The sequence below is a fragment of the Macrobrachium rosenbergii genome, chromosome 7 (genome assembly GCF_040412425.1).
Source record: "Macrobrachium rosenbergii isolate ZJJX-2024 chromosome 7, ASM4041242v1, whole genome shotgun sequence".
Lineage (NCBI taxonomy): Eukaryota > Metazoa > Arthropoda > Malacostraca > Decapoda > Palaemonidae > Macrobrachium > Macrobrachium rosenbergii.
The window spans coordinates 8,142,280-8,164,201 of NC_089747.1; the positions used below are offsets into that span (position 1 = coordinate 8,142,280).

Genomic DNA, 21,922 nt, shown 5'->3' on the forward strand with positions numbered 1-21,922 from the left:
TGTTTCTTAGTGATAAGAACTTTGTTGAGACGAAAGCTTGGGGTGGAGCAAAGGAGACTTGTGTATATTTACATATTAGGATTGGTTAATTAAAAGATTTTCTTATAGACATCCACCGCAGGCTTGACTCAAGTGCAAGAAAAGAAAATGTAGAAATAAAATGCGTCAAATTGTCTAGCGATAAGAACTTCGTTACAGAGCAAGCAGAATCGAATGCCTTTCTAGCGCAAGGGGATTTAAAGTGATAAGAACCTTGACAGTGGAGGGGAAGGATTTAATAAATCTAGATGCAAAGTGTGTCAGATTGTATCTCAGTGATAAGAACTTCGCCAAAACGCAGGCAGAGTCGAACGCCTTTCCAGCGCGAGGGGATTTAAAGTGATAAGAACCATACCTAAAGGGAATCCAAACCTACTCATTGATAAGACTTCACGTCGTTTATACGCTGCCATATTGTCGTTGTCAGTGTAGTGTTGACAGTAGAGTGGACGATACGAAATTGAATAAGTGACCCCGCGTAATTTCTCAGGAATAATGTCCACTCTGTCCGAAAGAGAGAAAAATAAGCTAATTCAGGAAAAATGCCAGAGTATTTTGACGGAACTCCTCAAAGACGAAGATAATAAGTACTGTGTTGATTGTGATGCGAAAAGTAAGCATTAGGTCCTTTGGATAGGCCTGAGTCTTTTATTTTTTTCTCCCACGTCGTCTTAACGAGCAATAGGTTCTCGGCCTGATTCGCATCCTTTATTAAACGTTTAGGCCTACGCTGCCGTCCCTTGCCATTTCGGAAAGTATTGGAGGAAAGTAGAAAGGAGGAAGTCCAAGCTAATCGGCCTTCATGGTGTGGTTCCTAAGAAGGCCAGACTGAGCTGGCTGGACCTTGGTTGTCACGATACCGATAGGCCTAAGCAGTAGGGTATTTAGGCTGATCCGATGATTTCCAACAAGAGACAAATGCCAGTTAGGCTAGGTCCATTTTTCCTACTAGGTTACTTAACTTTAAAACATATTCTTTGCCTTTTGACCTTTGTTATTTGTGCAAACTGCATTGTCTCTTTGCTTCTGCTACCGTAAGCTGTAGGCCTATCTATTAATTTTGAGGGAGAGCTAGTAAATTCTACCAATGGTAATAGGAAAATATCCTGAAACGCAAGAGAACTGCAACAGCAGCTGGGAAAATATATGGTTCTTCTGGGGAATATACAACAAAATAAGCTTGGTTGGCCGGCGAGGAAATGTAAAACCCTAATCATGAATCTGTGGCAAAGGTTATAATAGGCTTGCGTGCCTCCCCCACTCAATCCTTAACCCTTAACCCTCAACCTTTAATACTATATTAGACTTGGTTTGGAATTTATGAGGCTTTGTCTACTGAACTCCCCCTTAACCTTTTTAAGAAAGCATGGTGTGGTACGTGCAGTGATAAAATAAGTCTAATCCTTCGGGCCAGCCCTAGGAGAGCTGTTAATCAGCTCAGTGGTCTGGTTAAACTAAGATATGCATAACTGTTGTTTCATAATGACTGCAAGGTTTTCATCCTGTTACACTTTTAAAACCTTTTTACTCTTGATTTCCCTTTCAGTGCTGAATGACCTCATAGGGTGCAGTGCTTGGCCCTTGACCTGGCTTTTATATTCCATTCCATTACTTCCTTGCAGGAGTACGAACCTCAATATAGCCTAATGCATGCATTGCATACCTGAATAATTTTTTGTATTACAAAGTACAAATAAGTAAATGTTGCTATTTGGATGTTAATAATATTTGGTTTAAAGTGAGCAATTGAGGTTCACTCATAACTGTTTCTTTAAATTTTCAAGTATTGTACTTAAGGGAAACTGTGGTTCAGACATGGGTGTAATTTTCTCAGAAATGTTTTTTTGAAATAATGAAGATGGGTTCCATTTTTGGCGAAGGTTGTACAATGACTGTTAAATTCATTATGGCAAATTTAGTTGAGTGAATGTGAACTGATCACAATTTAGTTGGCCAACTTGTAATTTATAACATTGATAGTATAGTGTTTTATGATTTGTTCTTTAATGCAAATTATGCTGCTGGAACAGCAGCCAGTGTTATTGAACACTAGCAAGGAAGGATAGGCCTAATTGAGGAACCTGTAATGAAAGACAGATCTATTTTATATAATTGGTGTGGCAAAACTATTTTGGGGAAGTAAGTAAGTATACCTTAGTTTTACCAGACCACTGAGCTGATTAACAGCTCTCCTAGGGCTGGTCCAAGGATTAGACTTATTTTACGTGGCTAAGAACCATTTGGTTACTTAGCAACGGGACCTACAACTTATTGTGGAATCCGAACCACATTATAAGAAATGAATTTCTGTCACCAGAAATAAATTCCTCTAACTCTTCATCAACCGGCAAGGAATTGAACTCCGGCCCATCGAATGACAGTCTAAAAGCTCTGCAGTGTCGGCCAACAAAGGGCTTCTATTTTGGGGAAAAATGGGCATGTACTACCTTACTCTTGTGCCCAAGAGTACCAGCATGGTGTGAAGTAAAAAATACCATGCAACACAAGGAACCATAAGTATGCTGACTTTGATGGCATGATTTTAGTTTGCCTTTACAAAAACAGGAAAATTTGGCTTGTGCATATCAGACCTATTTATGCCTTTTTGTAAGCATCATAAAATTTGTAAACATAAGAGAGAAGGGAAATTGTATACCATTGTTTCACATGCACAGTTATCGTCAATGAAAATATTCATATTCAAATCCAAACCTTTTGCCTTCACATCGTAGAATGTCTTATGGATTGCTCTATTTGCAAGAGCCCATGCTGGCATGAACATCAATGATAAACAGCAGCAAGAAAATTTTTTTGTTTTAATATATAGTATTTAAAGATGCTGCACTAAATAAAAGTCTAAACATTGCACAGTGATTTTGTTGATAGGAATGCTTCATATGGATACAAGAAAAATTTATCGTTGGGTAACGAGGTGCATTTATAGTAAAATCTTATTGTCATAACGTAGAGTCGTCCCTATGGCAATACAAACCATCACCTTTAATGTAGGAGTATTCCTCAAAGTGAGCTGGAATTGTTATTGAACTTGGTGAGAAGGTGTTGAAGGAGATGAGTGGGAAATATCACCAAGCACCTTTTCTTCTGCCACCATCTAGTGGAGACATAGTACAGGCAGTCCCCGGTTTATGACGGGTTCAGCTTACGACGTTCCGAGGTTACGACGCTTTTCAAATATATTCATCAAAAATATTTCCCGGTTTACGATGCATGTTCCAGGGTTATGACGCGTCGTATGCCGATCCAACGGAGGAAATGTGGCTCCAAAACGGCAGAATAATCAAAATTTTGATTTTTTTTTTTATGAAAAACTCAATAAAAATGCAGTTTACATTGTTTTCAATACACCCAAAGCATTAAAAGTAAGGTTTTCTTAGGATTTTTGACGACTTTTGACAATTTTTCGGTTTATGATGTGGCGTAAAAACGGAACCCTTGTCGTAAACCGGGGACTGCCTGTATTCCGCTCCTTGCTAGACTGATTGTTGTTAACACGAGTATTTAATTATCAAATTTTTTTTTTTTTTTAGTGAAATTGAGAAAAAAAAGTGCAAAGGCATTGGAAGGGTCTAGAAGAGAGAGTGCATGACACATTCTCATAATATCAACCCACATAAATATTGTTCTTCCCTCAGGGGTAGGGGTTGGTGCTTATTTCTCCCTCTGTATGGAGAGGTGGAGTCGGAACGGGAAGGATAAGTGATGTTCTCCAGCATTCTTGGTGGTGACTACTTCCTCGGATAAATGGCCAAATCCTTAGTTCTTGTCTTTCTGCCCTTGGTGTGCTGCTCCTTGTATCTTCTGTGTTTACTGTTTCCTTTCGGGGACAGTATGGGTTTTAGGGAGAGAGCCCACCACCTGCTCTCACTGATAACAAGTCAGGTATTTGGGGCCTGGTCTTATCCAGTAGAACCCAGACTTTTGTACTGGCTCGCCACCAATAACATTTACTGATACTTAGCTAGTGTTCCAGGAATGTCATCATCATCATTCAGATACCATTGTAAGATTTGGCCTTCTCTTAACATAGTAAGTCCTTCCTTTGCAGCATTCCTCTAATGTAGTACTTCCTTTTGGGGATACACCAATATCACCCAAGTCCTTAGCTACGATGATGCCTCCTGCTGCGACCAGTCTCCTGGCGCTTGAGACTGATTTCTAGGAAACCTTAACCAGCTGTGCAGCCTCTTCCTACCCCTTGGGAAAGGTCTGCCTTCCTAGGTGTACATTTGCTACATGGAGGATTGGTAGTTGCTCCAAAACAGATCTGCCTCCTTGCATTTTGCCATGATTTGGGGAGATCATGATAAACTGGATCTTTTGCCCAAGCTGAAGATGCAGTAGCCTATCTGGACATGCTGATTGACATGGCAGCAGCGAGAATCATCCTGTCAGACTCTTGCATTAGCAAGTTCAAGAAGGCATCAGAGAAAGTTCTGTCATGAGGAGAACAACCAGCTTGGGTTTGGCAGGTTTGGTCACCTTTCTTCTCTGGAGAAACTTGTTCCTCTCAGGCACCTCCACTGATGCTCACTTACATTGCATCTGAAGTGTCACTTGGGTATCATTGAGTGACCCTGCCTCCCAGCTACTGTCTGGAGTTGGACAGGATTAGTACCTGATGATAGATTCAATAGTTTCTTTGTTCCCTCTCTCTGGACTTTGTTAATGGTGATCTGAACAAGATGCTGCTGTGCCCAGAGGTAGCTGCTAGGTGCTAAACAAGATGGATCTGATGTCTTAAGCTGGAGTGTTGGCTTCTCTTTATCAGTATCAGCAAGTGCAGGGAAATGTCCAGGAACACTGTTTCTTTCTGGCTTTGCCATGCAATCAGACGGGCATAAAACTAAAAGGTCTGGAGGTTCTTAGCTAATACCTTACAACTTGCACTGGACATAAAAACATCTTGTTTGGGTCTTCCATCATCTGTGAGGCAGCAGCCTGGCTGAATGCTTGCTGAACTGCACCCAGATGCAGGTAAGCTGTATAATTGAACATCCTGTCTTAAAACTTTCCCTCATTTCTCCCACACTAACCAGGGTCGGGTTGGGTTTCATAGCTGTCATCTGAATCCATCAGTGATATTAACCAGATCTTAGCTCTTCTCCAACTTGTATCACCCCTCACAGGAATACACTTGGTTCTTCTTGATTTGTGTAAACAAGTGAAAATACTGTTCAGGCACTTCTCACTCTGACCCAGGGGCCCTATTGATTTGGTATCCTTATGGCAGACCATATATGAGGTTCTAGGAATCTTGCTCTCATAGGAACAAATAACAAATTCTTTAAATACGTCGTGTTTTTCAGAAGTGTACAATCCGGGGCCTTATATCATAATCCCACTTCAAACTCCCAGTGTAGCACCTGATGTTGAAGGGAAAGTGCCTAATGAAGTTAGGTCTGCCTCTAATTAACCACTTGTTACTAAGCTTTATTGACTGACTCCAGCTCATGCTAAGGAATACTCTACATAAAAGACTGATTTGTACACATAGAAAAGTACAAATTACTGTACTTCAAGACTTTTGTAGAAACTTGAGTTCTCTATTTTTATCACCTATCCTTATACATTATATACATATGAATTACAGATATTAAATGTATGAGATTTAAAGGAATTTAGCACTTAAATGTAAACTTCTAATATTTCCAGGTCCAAGATGGGCATCATGGAACTTAGGCATTTTCCTATGTATCCGCTGTGCAGGGATCCATCGAAACTTAGGAGTGCATATATCAAGAGTAAAAAGTGTCAATCTAGATACGTGGACACCGCAGCAAGTAGCTGTAAGTCGTCTTTATGTATGCCAGTAGACATTGATGATATTTATACATTACATTATCATTTGATAGTCCTTGTCAAGCATCTAACCTCTTGACAAATTTGACAATTAATTGTACAAAACTTTGAATCACTGCTTGAGTAGTTTAATTATAAGATAACTTGTTGCAAGATTTGTCATCATCATCATCATCATCATCTCAACGCCATGTGACATAAGGGGATAAGGGCATGTGTGAAATTCTGCCCTTCCTGTGCTTTGTCTTCCACAAATCTCCTCTCATCTCTTGCCTCCTTTGTCATTGTTCTCATCCAAGTAGGTGTGGGTCTTCTAACTCTTCTTGTGCCCACAGGATCCCAGCTGACAGTGTCACATACTGTTCTCCCATGAGTTGAGCGAAGGACATGTCTGAGCCATCTCCATCTCCCTCTCATCATTATCTCATCTACATATGGAACTTCTGTAATTTCCTTTATGGGTATCATTTCTAACTCCTTCCTGTCATTTGATTCATTCTTTTTAAAGCTTTGTTTTCAAATGACAAAATCTTTTAGTGTTTTCAAATGACAAAATCCTTTAGATATAGTTTCCTGGTCATACCAGGGCTCACTAAATTTTATATCAAGAAAACCTGTACAGTACTAGTTGATCATTGTTCCTAAATACTTGATAGATTCAACTTCTCTAATCCTTTCTCCATCTAATGTTATTTCAACCCTTTTGTGCATACTCTGCCCTTGTTACTTACAGTTTTCTTAGGTTTATTTTGAGTTCCATCTCTATAGATATGCAGTCTGTTGAGCTAGTATTGTTAATCTTGTGGTGTTAAAACATCATCATCTGCATAGTGTAAGTCTGTCAACTTTCTTCTGGTGTTCCAGTCTAGATATTCTCTTCTGTCTTGGACCATTTGTTTTTTTTTTTATAAAATTGATAACAATAGAAAACAACTAAGGTGAAGTAATATTCCTTTGTAGCACCCCAGTGTTCATTGCAAATTCACTTAGACCTCATCAGCGTTCATTTTTGCAACAAGTACTTTGTTCATGGATAATTTCATATTTAAGAGGGATGCCATAATGATGCAAGACCCTCCATGAAATGGGTCTGTGGAAGGTGTCAAATGCCTTTTTGTAATCGACAGAAGCCATCAGAAGGGGATTAAATTCTACACACTGCTGCACAATATGTTCTAACATAAACAGTAACTGATCTGTGCAACTCCTGCATTTTCCAAAATCAACTTGTTCATCTCCAAGATTTTTATCAATTTCTTTCTCCAGCTTATTAAGAATTAGCATGTGGGAAAACTTTCAAGTACAAGCTGCTCCAGTGCAGTGCCTTTATAGTTGCTGTACCACATTGTCAGGTCGCTTTCTTCAGTACCTTTTCTATGACTTCCATTTCCCAGTCGTCAGGCTTTGCTTCCTCATTCCATTTTCTGCAAAACTGTTTAGTTAGTATTTAAGGTATCATTTGAGTTTCACCTAAAGTCATTTATACAGTGATTCCATCTGAATCAGGTGTTTTCCATTTCTTAAGTTGCATTGTTATTGATTCCAAATAAAAAACTGTGAATTGATTTATTAGTGCATAGAGGTCTTCTTGTGCTTATATTCATGAAATTATCATCCTTATATCTGATGTTCATGACCTTGCGAAAATATTTGACCTAAAATTGCCTTCTTGTTCTTATGTTAATATTAACTCATTATTCCTTTTGACAGGTATTGTCCTCTTTCTTTTCTCTCATGGATATTTTGTTATTAATTCTGTGGACTGTCCTGACACCAGTGCCTCTCCTTGAATACATGGCTTTGTCAACATTATCAGAGTGCTTGTCCAAGTGTTTTTTCTAATCTCATCTTCATCTTAATTTAACTTCACTAACTAGACTTGAGTAATTAGCACATTCTACTTTGTGTTCTTCTTCTCCATGAAATTTGTCTACATGTACCTTTTGTTTCAGTCTGTCTTAAATGGTATCCCAGGTATGATTCAGTATCCAAGGTTTCCATGTTATCCCATATCCCAGTCTGTATTTTCCAAGAGATAAACATTCTTGAGTTGGAAAAGCTTCTTGATGTTCATCTTCAGGAAGTTTTACTGTATTAAACCTAGGTAATCTGTCAACTTTTTAATTCCAACTTTAGTCTGGCAATGACAAGTGGGTGATTAGTGTGGCAGTGACAAGTGGGTGATAACAGCTGACATCTGCTGCTCTGTAGCTTCATAGCTAAGTTTGCTTTTTCTTTCCCAGTTAATGGCTGTGTGGTCTATTGTGTTTCTATGATTGCCATTTGGAGAAGTCGAAATGTATGGATAGATGCCCTTTATGAAAAGTTTATCTCCAGCCAACAAATTATTTTTAGCACAAAAACTAATAAATTACTCCCTATTTTTGTTAGCATTCTTTCCTAGGCTCTTTGTTTCTACCAACTTTAGCCATTTATGAACTAAGTGTTCCTTTCACCACTGTGTCGTCTTCTATTCTCCCCACATAAACAAACCATCTCAAAGCACTCTGATCCCTACATTCATATCAGCAACAATTCCCTTATCCTTTTTCAGTTTTTCACTTATAACATTCTGCAGCATTAGGCCTATAGGAAATTCATTTTCTTATTTCTTTGGAGACGTCTGTTGTTAAAGCGTATCACCCGATAATACTCATATTACATTTTTTTAATTTAAGTTTTTCCAGCAGTAATCTGCTGTTCACTGTTCTCCAGTCGATCAGTGCCTTTTCTACATTTGGTGTCAAGTTTGTGCCTACCTTCTTTACCAATTCCATCTTTTCTTCTTGAAGAAATATACATCAAACTCATCCAATCTCTCTGTCCCATTCCTTTGGACCATGATGCACAAAGATAAAATGTTCAGTCCATATCTCTTGAATTAATTTTGTTGTATCGTTACAGTTAGTTTCAGGGTTTTACATTCCAATTCCACATTTTCAATTTATCCTTAGTACTGTACTTAAAAACCGGTTGATTCTTAGCACCTCCATATGTCCAAGAGTGGGGGCCATAGCTAAATCTTGCTGCTCTGTTTATGCTGCAGAATCTGTTGAGGATTATTGGCTAAAGTATGCTAAAGTCTAACAAGTAACTTGAGGCCAATAATCTCTGCCATTGTTTATTGATTTATAACCAAGGTTATCTACCATGTATATAGGGTTGAAGTTGAAGAGATTAAAACACTTAGCGCCTTAACCTTAACCATCATCCTGCTGCCAGTGACTTCCGTTGCTGCTCCTGAGCAAGGCCAGAATTTTTGACTGTGAATCTAGCCTTTATGTAAAGAGATGTCAAATTACAAGGCAGCAGGTGCTCGCACCTTGAGCTCCAAACCCTATTCCAGGTATTACCAGTTGGGGCTGCTGGCCTAGTGCTCATTAAAGGGCAAGGGATTGCTGATTTCTTTACACTGTCACCAAACAAGAGTTTATCAACCAAATTGATTATGAACTAAGGTACTATGTCTTTGTAAATAACTATATACTCTATTAGATTTTCAAGTTGAAAGCTAGTTGATCTTGTGATGCACTTGCGAGATCAATTGAAGATAGTAGATTCATACCTATTTTATTGGTGTAGGGATTTAATTTAATTTATATTCATGCGTTATGTGCTACTTGTTTAGACTCTACAAAGATGGTCAATAGAGGAAGCATGGATTGAATGTCTCTTGTATGATGTATGGACAATTCTAAGTCTACATAAGTCTTGGATATACCTTCCTATATTTTAGTGGTGTACAGTACAAAGTTTGTATATACTGTACAATAATTTTTAGTGTAAATTAGAAGCATTATTGACAGTTATCCATTTTAAGTGGGTTGAGTGAATTCAATATTTCCAGTGCATTCAACAAATGGGTAACAGCAGAGCACGAGCAGTGTACGAAGCAAATTTGCCTGACAGCTTCAGGCGCCCTCAGATGGATTCAGCTTTAGAGCAGTTTGTTCGGGCAAAGTACGAGGCAAAAAAATACATAGCCAGAGAATGGGTTCCTCCAGCCATGCCCAACCCCACTTGGGATTTGGAGCTGGAAAAACAGTTGAAGAAGAAGAAACGAGAAAAGGTAAGCTTTGTAATTTCTAGTAAGTGAAATATGCCTTATGAAGTTTTACGTTGTGCAATATTAATGATAGAAATAGACAGTTCCTCTTTTTTTTCACTTTTATTTCTCAAAGTTTTTTAGAATTGAAAACATTCCTTTGACTTGAATGTCATGTTTCATAGCCCAAGGATTCATTTGCTAGGAGATAATGAGTAAATGCTCTTTTACATGCAGACTAGTGGCACAGTTGAACTGCCAGCTCCAGTTAGTTCACGTGGGAATACTAGAGGGGCAAGTGTGTCGCCAAAGCCTCTTCCCAAAGCCCCAGGGAGCAAAAGCTCCTCCCCTTCTCCAGGAACAACTGCAAAGGCTTCTACGGCGAAAGCTGCTACTACAACCACCTCTTCGAGCGCTACTCAGGATCTGTTAGGTTTAGGTTAGTTGAATGCTGCTTTTTGGATGCTGAACTGAAACCTGTAACCTCAGTCCAACTTGAGCCCAAAAACTGTGAAGGATGAAATTAAATCTGATTTGTTGTATGACTAAATTATGTCCAATTTTATTTGATATGTTTGTGTTCTGGTTAGGCCATTTTATTTTACCTTAGTTTTGAACATTTCAGTGGATAAAAGCAATCCCCAGTATAGTACTACTGTACACAGTTTTTTGGGAAGTGAGTTGGTCAGATTCATAAAACTTAAATGCGTCTGTTGCTGCTTATAGTATTATATGATGGAAAGAAGTAGAATGTTTTATCGTTAATTATTTTACATTAGCTTCTATTTTTGTATTGCAGATGCACCATCTACTAATGGTACCAGTGCAGACAATTCTGATCCATTTGGGGAATTCTTAGCAGCCCCTGCTAGTCAAACAAATACTACATCATCTTCACCAAGTCAAACTGTGAATGCTTCCCCAGCAGCAACTGAGGGATCTTCCAAAACTGAGGAGGAAAACTTTTTCAATCAAAAATTACCCGAAGGAGGCTCGGACAAACTTACTAAAGATTCAATACTTGCCCTGTATGGACAAAATCAACCTCAACCTCAGCCAGCAAATATGTTTCCAGGAAATGTGTACTTAGGAACTCAAGGTCAACCAATGGGACAGCCTCCACCCAATTTACAGAACGGAGGAGTTTTACCCCAGCAGCCACAACAAAATATAATGTTTATGCCTCAAGTAAGAAATTTATAGCTCATGTCTCTGACTTCATAGTTTTTTATGATTATAATGACATCTCGGTAAGTTTCATATTGCTAAGTAGGGTTTGTGCTGAACTGAAACTAAAAAAAAAAAAATTAAGGAAATTAAGTAATATTAAAATGGAATGCTTTCAGAAATAATAACTCTCTTTTATTGCCTTACTTTTATGTGCGTTTAAAAATTCTAACTATATTATGTAACTGAATTTTTTACTAATATCAAAATTACTAGTTTTTACTAACCTCTTGTTGTTACAGGTCTTTTATCTCTTGTTTCAAATGGTTGGAGCTGATTTTTCTCAATATATGATGTAACCAATTAGGCTTTCACTGAATCATATGTTTAAATTATGAATGGCAAGCACAAAATATTTATCTACAATTCAGATTTTGGTTTATGAAATTCTCTGTCTGCTTTGACATTGGATTTTATGAAATTTACTTTATGTCTGATTTGACTTTGGATATTTTAAAGTTAGTTATTACTACAACTGTTGGTAATAAGGCTATAAAAGTATAACGTGATCTTTCTGATTAACATTAAGTAAAATTGCTATGCCTAGCTAAGGCTATGTTCCATATTTTTAGTCACGTATTGTTTGAATGGCATCTGTTATGTTGAAAACAGTTTGAAATTGCAAATTGAAAATAAAACTTATGTAGTAGTCACATGAACATCCTGCTCCTTCATTTTGGAGGTTGACTTAGTGGTCTACGTACATTTTAGCAGATGCTGTACAGTCATGGCAATACATAAATTATAGCAGGTTTTTTTTTATCAATTTTATATAAATATTTAAAGTTCTCTCTTCTTTTTATCATTTTGCTTTTTTTTTTTTTAAAGTAGTATTTTCTTTGCAGGGCGGAATTCCAGGGGGAGCTGCAATGCCTAATCCTTTCTTTGCAAATGGTATGCCTCAGGGCGTTCCAACTTCAATCCAGTTATCCGCAGCAAACCCTTTTGCACAGGTACAGTAGATGGTCGCTGTAGTCTTAGTTGCTTCAGCATATAACAAGTACAGTATACATTATCGTGATTTTTGAAATATGTTTACAGTACATGAAATAGGTTATAGTGAGCTGTGAATTTTGGAAGAGACAATTGTATTTTTCCATAGTTAGCACATCATTCACAATTTATGTTGTCACCACAGTCAGTCTTGAATGTTGTCTTCCAAATTATCTTGAGTTCTGCAAATTCTTGTCTACTTACGTTTATGTGTGTACTTTATAACCACTCAGGTCTTGAGTAATTCTTGTTGTTACTTTTTCAATATACAGCTAGCTCCCATGCACATCTTCTCTGCTCCTTCTGATTCCAGCTACAAAGCCTTCTGTCAGGTAGTTTTGATTGAACTCCATTTCCGCTCTTCCTCTCGCCTTATACAATGCGTTGCCTTATACCATAGTTTCCTTCCTAATACTGCCATAGTTTTCTTTTGATTTTGCTTATTTCCCTTTCATTTTGTGCAGCTATTTTTCTTTCCTACAAGTTTGCATTTTAAGTTGAAAGTCCTTTGACATGCTTGAAATTGTTGCCTGGTTTCTTATTTGTGTTGTTTTTTATAAAAAAAATTTTGTAGTTCTTGTAACATTTACATTTTGCAGATTGGCTTCTCATTGGAGCCTATTTCTTTGTAATTTTCCATTCTTTTAGGTCATTTTAAAAATTAAAATTTGTATCCCAGATGTTATAGAACTTGGACCCTCATTTATGGCCAAAATTTCAGTTAATCATAAGATTTTGGTGATTCATTATATTTGAAATCTGTTACTGTATTTATGAACTGGAGCTACAGCTACCCTTTTGTTTTTCCTCATTTTGTAATACTGTACTTCAGAATCTAAATTTTCAGACAGGTTCTTCTTCCCTTGCTGCTATAGAGAAGTTCTAGTTTTATTAGTACGTAACTGTATGCTGTGAGAATTAGAAGGCTTTTTATAGCATTTTTGTCTTGGCCTTGGTATGCCTCAAATTATTTGCTCTCCTTCCCTTGCGAGTCATGGGACATTGAAGTTTGTAAGTGTGAGAAGACTTCTTTACCAGGTACTGTGAAGGGAAAAACACATTTATTGTCCAAGAAATGTATTGTTGTAGTTGTTTCTGGTCTTGAAGCCACAGTGCTACTGCTGAATCATAAGTTTTTATAATTTTAAATTTATCAGGGAATGGTGTAAATTTTCTGATCATTGTTTTTACCAAGAAAACCATTAACTTATGGATTATACAAATGATTATTTAGAAATTGTCTCAAGAAATGAGTTTGAAAACAAAAATCTTTTCTGTGTCCCTTTGTAGGCCTCCAGCTGCATTGCATTATGTCTTGTACTTTTCATCTGTTGCCTTTGGTGCTAAACTTTTGTATTGCTCCAGTTTTCACCATTGAGTCTAGATCAATTATTTTGGGCAAACCCTGAGTCTGGATGTGAGACACTCCTGGTCTTGTTGAAGTACCTCATACTAATAGTAATAATGAGTCTTTTGTTACCATCTAAATTGTTTGTCTAGTATTGATTTAGTGTGGTAGCTCTTGTGATTGTTATATAATTCCTTCATTGTTTAACCTTAATGAACAGCAGACACTCCCAAGATTTAATTGCAGTTGCTTGGGTACTTTCTTTCGCTCCGTAATGAACTACTAGTCAATCATTATGGGAAGTGTTGTATGTAAAGAGCCAAATAGTTTTTAATCATTTCTGCCATAGAAGTGACTTAATGGCCTTAAAATGTGATGTTAACGCTTGGTAAGTAAATAAATAGCTATTTTTACCAAGAATTGTTCCCTCTCCCCCTGTGAACTTGTTGAACTATATATTTGTGTACATGCAATTAAGAAGTAAAGCACAAGAGAAAATTCCCTTTCCCCATGACTGAGATATAAATATAGATATAAAAAAAGGGGGGTTTATAAATGCTTTATGTTCCTTAAAACTATGCTACATTTTCTTAACAGTGTAACACAATATATTCCTGCCATTAACATCGGTTACTGTAATTTAAAAAAAAATAAGGAAATACAGGCTAAGATGTTAATATAATTATCTTTGAATAGCTTCCACTTGCTTGGGAATAGAGTTAAATTACCCCCCAACACACCCCAGATGTCGTCACAAAGCTTTTAAAATATTTGTGGTTAATTTTAGATTTTTTAAATTTTTACATTAGCAGATGATATTGTGTGATATTACTGGTATCTTAAAAGATGGAATTATGTACAGTATAGCAACATCAGAATCTCAATGGGTTAAGCTCGTGTGAATTATTGAACCAATAAAATTCTTTTCATAAGCCAAGATGGCTTTCTGTTGAAATTATTTTTAATTTTATTATTTCATGTGGTATTCAATATAGGAATGCAATGATTTGTTCACCAATTCTTTATTTGTAATACTGTAATTTGATATGTAATTTTTTAAAATCAAAATCTTTCCAGTAAAAACCAATTACTGTACTTTAACACAGCTTATTTGTGTTGCTCAAATCCCAGACACATTTTTCCCTGTAGAATAAAAAAAAAAAAAGATCAGGTAGCACATGTAGGACGGCCATAGTTATATCGTCGCTTGGCAGTTAACTCAATCATACTTTCCGTCGTCTGATCTACCTGTGACAGAACTGTGGGGTCCGGAGGAGGGTATTTTGTCCAGGTACAGTAATGGGTGTGTACAGCTGTATGAAAAATATCAGTTTTATTAACATTTGTTTCATCTTCAACCCATTACTGGCCTACACTTAAGAGTGGTTAGGGGCCAAGCCCTGAGCATGTATGAGTACGTTCGATCTTTAGGACTTGTGCAACAGGTCAATGACCTTTCCTATGCTTTTGCTGCTCATTGGTGATCTTTAGACTTGAGAGAATGTGCATGCACCATCCTGCATGAGGTACCTGGTCATTATTTTTCTTCAATAGCAGGAATGGTGCGTCTGGGATTCACACGTGATGCACTAACGTGTGTTGAAGGAATTGGTTTGTGTGGATTTCTTTTATACTTTATAGTAAATATTACCCCTTAATTTTCAATAACCAACCATGAAAATTGCAGTTCATGACATTACAGTGGTTTTATAAAGGTTGGTATCATTTCTTTACCACTGCTTTTCATGCAGTAACTGCTTGTGTGAAGATGTAGATTTTTAGAATGTAAGTCCTTGAAGATTTAAGTGTGATGAATGTTGTAAAAGGAGCAGGTTAATAAAAATCACGGAGTTTACATCAGATGGAAACCCCTTTTTTTGGTTTGATAAGTTGTAACACTTTCTTTTGTTTTGTAATGTTTTCCATCTTTGTTTTGCATGATTATTTCTTGGAGAGAACATTCAGTGAAGCCTTTTTTAAAGTGTAGATTTCTTTTAACTGTATGTGTATTTCTCCTCAGATGCAGTCACAGATGGCAAGTCTGAATCTGGGTGGTGTTGGCAACATTATGGGAGGTCAGCCGCCAGTTCTCTCTCAAGCCCCAGGGATGGTCGGTCCTATGCAAGGAATGGTGGGACCTATGGGAATGACTGGAGGAGCTATGCCGACTACTGGTGTCATGCCACAAGCTATGGGTAGTGCTGCCCCTGCCCCTGGCCTTGGGAGTGCTAATCCCACATTAGCTACTAATTTGTGGCAATAACTATTATGCACTTAGGATGGTATTAACCTTGCGGTGCTATGCGCTGAACTGTGAGGATGGGGGTGATGATGGGTTGTTGTGGGCCAAGGAAGGAGGTAAGCTGGAGCTTTGATGCCAGCGTGGGACCAGTTGTTATGATATTTGTGTATCTGTACCCATCAGCTGCTAAGTTCACCACCTGCCTCCATCCATTACACAGTGAGTGAGAAAGCACGGTGGTACTTGTTCTGCTAAGGAAGACCCTTTTAGAGAAATTTATATATGGACATATAGATATACAGGTTTATTGTTCCCTTTGTTATTTAGTGGATTTTGATGCATATTATTCCCTCCTCCCTAGTGGCAGAGGAGGATTGTGTAAGGCGAGACTCGTCTTGTAACTTGATTTTAACTTGGACATTGAAGCCTTAAAGGAACAAGTTGTTCATTTAGTATAGGTATTTTATACAAAGAAATGATGGTATTTCATAATGAAGATAAAAATCGTCAAAACCAAAGCTTCTGTGTTGCTTTGCTTTATGACCTGAAGTACCCTGTTACTTGGGAGTTGTTATCATTAATATTACCACATATTCAAGTCTACGCCACCTTCCTTGGAATTTGATATTAAATTTCTATTCTTATGCAAGCAAATGCAAATTTTCATGTACAGGCAAGTACCAGTTGCTACATCTTTTTATTTTGTACTTTAAAAATATTTGTTAAATTTTTTTTGGTTTATACAGAACTGTAGAAGTATTAAGAACATCGAAGACTTAAATTTGTCTTTATCTCTACCTACTGCATTAAGGCAATCTGTCGCATGTTAATTGTGTTCTCTTGGTTAGGATATTGAATATGTATGTGTCACACTTATGTACTTAAGGTATTCTATTCATTCTCATTTGCAGGAGAAACTAGTAAAACATGAATTGTTTTTAGTTTGTCATAATATATTTAGGTGCGCATTAATTGGGTGGTTAATATTGCATTCCCTCACTAGTTTCTTTCGTTATGGGTTTGCTTTTACATGAAGTTGAAAATTCCATCAGTAGCTCCAGATACTGCAAGCATGAGAGCTCACCTGTCATGATGCAGCTCTTTGTGTTGGCAAATTTTGAACTGCAGATTTTACATTCTGGGGGACTAACGTACATTTAATTTCAGCCAGAGGTTTATCAGGTTTCCTCAGTGGTGTTTACAAGTTAGGGAGTTCATATGTATGTACAGCCATGAGCATTAGCATGGATAGGGAACAGTAATGTTGGTAATTATGGTAAAAGACAAAAGGAATATAAGGTAGAAAGCAGTAAAAGTCACAAAACTAAAAAGATACAAGTAACAAAAGTCAGTAATGAATGGGTAAATTTTAATCTTAGTTTTAGTCTGAAAGTCCCTCTTCTTATAGATGCAGGGTAATCCAAATTACCAAGCACTGATTGACACCAATTTAAATATTCTGGTATTTTACATCAACAAATGATGGACTGAGTTCCACTGGATAAATTGGCTACGATCATATGAAGCAGTTTGAAGATGTTCAGTGTATTACTGTTTTTATACATATTCTGTCATAATACAGATTTTATTTATGAATTGTATATGATAATGAAAAACCTCTTTTACTTCAAAGTGGGTGTTAGGTTCTTCAGCGTCTTACACATATGAATGCTGATTTTTATATTAGAAAATGCATTTAGTATGGCATTTACCTATTTGAAATATGATTTGAAGTATAATATTGAATTTCAATTAGATAGAAATTGAGAAAATCATCCAAAGAGTGTAGGAGAAAGCCATTTAATTTGATTAGGATACAGAGCAAAACCATTCAAGTTAGAATGTTGAGCACTGGTAGTGTAAGGAAGCCTCCATTGGTGTGCAGTGAATGTTCAAGGCATAATTGTTTCATATGCATGGAATTTTTGGAATGAGCCTGTGCTTGCCTGCAAAAATGAAATATAACCACACAATAAGTCTCAGGACGCTTTATATTTAATTTTGGCCATGTGGAACAATCAGTATCAAGAAATAATTTTAATTTATCATTACTTCTATTGTCTTTCTGGTTAAACAAATCATTTATAACTAACTAACTGTTCATTTATGGGTAATCTGATAAAGAGGAGGTAAGATTGTGCAAGAATCTTGATATTAAATGTTATTCTTTTAAATAGAAAATGCAGTATTGTCATTTAGAACAAACTTGTAGTACCTGGCATTGGATTTAGTAAGTTGCCCAGATGAAATACTTGATAAAAATGCTGCAGAGGAAATTTGCTATGAACTAGGTGATTTATGGCATAGTAAATGTGCTTTTAAAAGGCAGGAAAGTTATCTTGCATAATTAATTTTTCTCCAAACTACAATGTATTATTTCATCCTCTGTGATTTTTGTTTAGGGTTACAAATTACCAGGTACAACATGTGTTGGTGATTTCATAAATTCTTAATGCACTGTAAAAAGCATATTTTCAGTCACAGAATAAGAAAGAATTAACTGTCAAAAACTGTACCTCAGTACTTTCAGTAGGTTTACATTTTAAAATTGTTGCTTTTTATTTGAATCAAGGCTTCAATTTTGTTTGGAAATGAAAATTTTCTCACCCAAAGAAGTTTGTGAATTTTGAAATTTTTGTAGGTCTGGTGTTTATATTGTGGCATGGCTTGCCTGAAAATAAAGTAGGCTATTTGATTTAGACTAGAGTTACTGCAGTGCGGAAAGTAATTGTATATTGATTGGTGCATAAGAGTTCATTTGTTTGAACTGCATAGGGATTTTTCAAGATTTAACATTTTTTCTTTATTTCATAGTCTTTTCCATCATCCATTTTGATTCCATTTAGTTGTGTGTTCCCATCTGCTATTATGTGCATATGTTGGAATATTTCCTCATTTGTGTTTTGAAAAGAATTTTGTCATGAATCATTTGTCTTCTGTTTTGTAGTTTGCCAGAGTATTTAAATGGTAGCTAAACGGGAGTTCATTTGTATCTGGATGTTGTTGCAGACTCGTTGCTTTTAGGCAAGAATCGAATGCTTTGGACCAGCTCTTTGAGAATTGAGGATTCTTGCTTATTTATCTGATTAAACTATTTTATAATCTGTTAGTGAATAGGAGTTGCAATAAAATGAACCCAGCAGTTGGAGAGACTAGAGTATTCAAGAGAGCTTCAAAGGCCAAAGCATTGCACATATTTTGCATCGCTTAAAATCAAAGAAATTGTTGGACTACAATTTGTTCTATTTTCTTTCATGCCAAGGAGTAGCCAGCCTTATATTTCAACACTGACATGAATTCCCACCATTTGCTTTGCTCTATAACAATTAAAAGGGCACTCATTCATTGTCTTTAATGCTGGTTTGGGACTATTTATAAAGCTTATTGGCATGAGGTAGCATCCAGCACTTTTGAAAGTTTTTGTGCAGAATGTTCTTGATGTTCACAACCTGCTGATTAGCTCAGGTGATGCCTGCTAATGAAATATGTGCTCCTTCAGCTAATGTATAAACTACAGTTAAGGATTTTTGTGTTTTGTTTCAGCTCATTTATTGAGAGTCAAAAGTATGCCAGGACAGGGTAACTGAATGCTGTGTAGTAGACATCTCATATCTAAAGTAAGTTCACTATGCAAATCAGGTGACTGTAACCTTATAACAACTGCAGCAAGTGACAAGAAATGTTTATCCTTGCGCTTCCTTTTCTTTTTACTGGTATAGGAGGCAGTGTTTGCAGAACTTTGGTTGCAGGTTTTTTTTTAATCTTTTGTCTGCAGGTATGAAATACCTTGTAGACGTTGTGAACTTGAAGTGAATACCTACCATCAGATATTTTCTTTGACAGTGGTAGCTCAATTGTTTCAAATTTGGTAAGGTACTGTATACAGTATGCATGAGATGTTTTTAAAGAATGTAAACCAAAATGTGCAGATAAAGGAGGTTTAACTTGTTTTTTCCCAGTATACATTAGTATATCTTGGATTTATTTGTAAGTGAAATCCTTCTTTTCCACTGGATGAACAAATATCGTTTGCTAATCAAACCATTCATGATTTTAAATGAGTGTTTTGAGGCCAGAAGGCATGTGAATTGCATTGAGGCTTGGCATAGGAATTTTATTTTATGCAAGTTCAGTATGATAGAGAAGCAGCCATGTTTATTTAATGAGGTTTGAGAAACTTCTATCATTTTTACAGTAATGCCAACATCTATTCTGCTCATACAGGGTATTGCACAAACAGCAGAGTTTACATACATACAGAAAATATTCCACACTGTCAAATGTACATTGATTTTAGCTTTTCAACAAAGGGGAAAGTTGTCCATCTGCCCAATTATCTGATGAGTGACTCTTCTACTCTTAGGAATTCCCCAGAAATCTCATAATTATAATACTTCTAACCAGGCATTGTTTTGATTGTACGTACACATTTACTAACACTTTGTGATGTATATTTTGAAATTAAGTATTTATATATTTCAGTTGTATATATCTTTTTGTATTTTGGGTGAAATATTTATTTTATCCTTAATTTGCATGAAATTACTACCATATACAGTAGTTTTAATCTTTTTCATTCAGAAGACAGCATAAACCAGCACCGTCATGTTCAGTATACAGTACCTAGAATATGAGATTCTCATTTTCAAAGGGTCATTGATGTAAAGGGCATAGTCCAGTCATCAGTGAATTTGTAATACCATGACTCATTGTGTGAGTTGTGGATTTTGTAAGATCAAAATATTTTACATTGTTGTTCACCTATAGAACTGAAAGAGTTACTTTTGTAGTTGGGTTGGGGGGATGAGAGTAGAATTATGATATTACTGTATAGTTTATTTCTGTGGATGACAGGATTTATGCTTTTCCTGGGCTGTTAGATTACGTTGAAAGTTTGGTATAAGTTGTTTTAATTTTTTTATATTCATCCGAGTGTTTGTCAGGCAGTCTGTGTGTGTTGGTAAATGATTTAAGCAAGAGAGAATTATAATGTTAATACTAGATTACATTTTATGACAGCAGATTGCCATGTTGGAGTAATGAATTGAGATGCATTGGTTTGATTATACAATTTTTTGTAACTAACAGTGAAGGCCTGTTACTTCTAATCATAATTAGTACAAGGAAAATTCCTTATAAATACTAGTCATGTTTAATCGATATGCATTTCTTGACTTTGACCCACAGAAGTGTAAATTGCAGACTCCTTGTACAAAGAGTAAGAGTCACTTCTTGGGTGGAAACAAAGCAATATTGAAGTCTATTTCTTCCTAAATCAGGTCTGTGAGGGTTATTTTTATTTCTTTTATATTCATTGGTATTTGTCACATTTCCAAGCATATAATTTTTGTATTCGAGCTTTTTTTTTTTTAGGTCACTGACAAATTAGTCAAGCAGCATGTTTGCACAGGTGAACTAGTCAAGGATTTGTACTGTTCCAAAATGCCTTTCCTAAAATTTTCTTCTGAAGTTTTTCTGACATTCTTGGGAATATTTTGCAACTTGACTAAGTCTTTTGTATATGATGTAGTATATAACAGTGAACTTGCATTCCTGATTAACATTATAGAAGGCTGTCCTCTTTTCATTAAAGGTACCATTTCTGACAACTGGTGAAACATTTGGAGCTTTGTAATACCATTTTGGTGTACATTGTGCTTCCATTGATGAAATATTGCTCCCTTTGTTAAAAATAGAGCTCTCTTGGATAATGAAAGCAGTTGTGTTGTTGGTATTGAAATGGAATATTTTCCAGAACCTAGAATTCTCGATGCTGCTCACATATCATTATTAAAAGATTTTACTGCAGAAATTGTAGGGAGTATGGAAATACTCAGTTTTGCCTTATAATTTTATTTTATCAGTCTTTGCTGCTCTACATTACTGATCTAGAATTAGAAAACTTTGAGTCAGTTCAAATGTACTGCATAGCCTTATTTAGTTTGTTTGGTGAACTATTCTTTAAGTTAGTCTCCAAATATCAAAACATATCCTTTTTTCGGCATGAAATCTAATAACTTGTGTGAATATGCATTTCATGTTTGTTTAGCACACTCTTTTTAAGTAACAGATATTTTCTAAGTGTTCCAACTCTTAATGACTGATGATGTTGTACACTTTCTCATAGATTTACATTTCCAGCAGTGTTATTTTTTTTTAAATCCCTGCTGGGATCATCATTTTAACATTGTTAGAATGATTTAGGTTT

The 21,922-nt window shown here is 36.3% G+C and overlaps 1 protein-coding gene across 1 annotated transcript; it reads left to right on the forward strand.

The window, feature by feature from the left end:
* Positions 1–238: 238 nt before the first annotated feature.
* On the forward strand, positions 239–16,495 carry LOC136840074 (stromal membrane-associated protein 1). Its single transcript, XM_067106457.1, has 7 exons — positions 239–652; positions 5,713–5,846; positions 9,707–9,928; positions 10,142–10,343; positions 10,704–11,092; positions 11,977–12,084; positions 15,493–16,495. Exons 1-7 carry the CDS (start codon positions 535–537, stop codon positions 15,733–15,735), a joined length of 1,416 nt encoding a protein of 471 aa, XP_066962558.1. The 5' UTR covers positions 239–534; the 3' UTR covers positions 15,736–16,495.
* The last annotated feature ends 5,427 nt before the right edge of the window (positions 16,496–21,922 follow it).

Excerpts from the sequence above, each read along its gene's own strand:
- LOC136840074 (XM_067106457.1), top strand. The coding sequence starts at position 535 with ATGTCCACTCTGTCCGAAAGAGAGAAAAATAAGCTAATTCAGGAAAAA. Across the intron at positions 5,847-9,706 it reads GGACACCGCAGCAAGTAGCT|TGCATTCAACAAATGGGTAA; the intron begins GTAAGTCGTCTT and ends CAATATTTCCAG. Across the intron at positions 11,093-11,976 it reads ATATAATGTTTATGCCTCAA|GGCGGAATTCCAGGGGGAGC; the intron begins GTAAGAAATTTA and ends TTTTCTTTGCAG.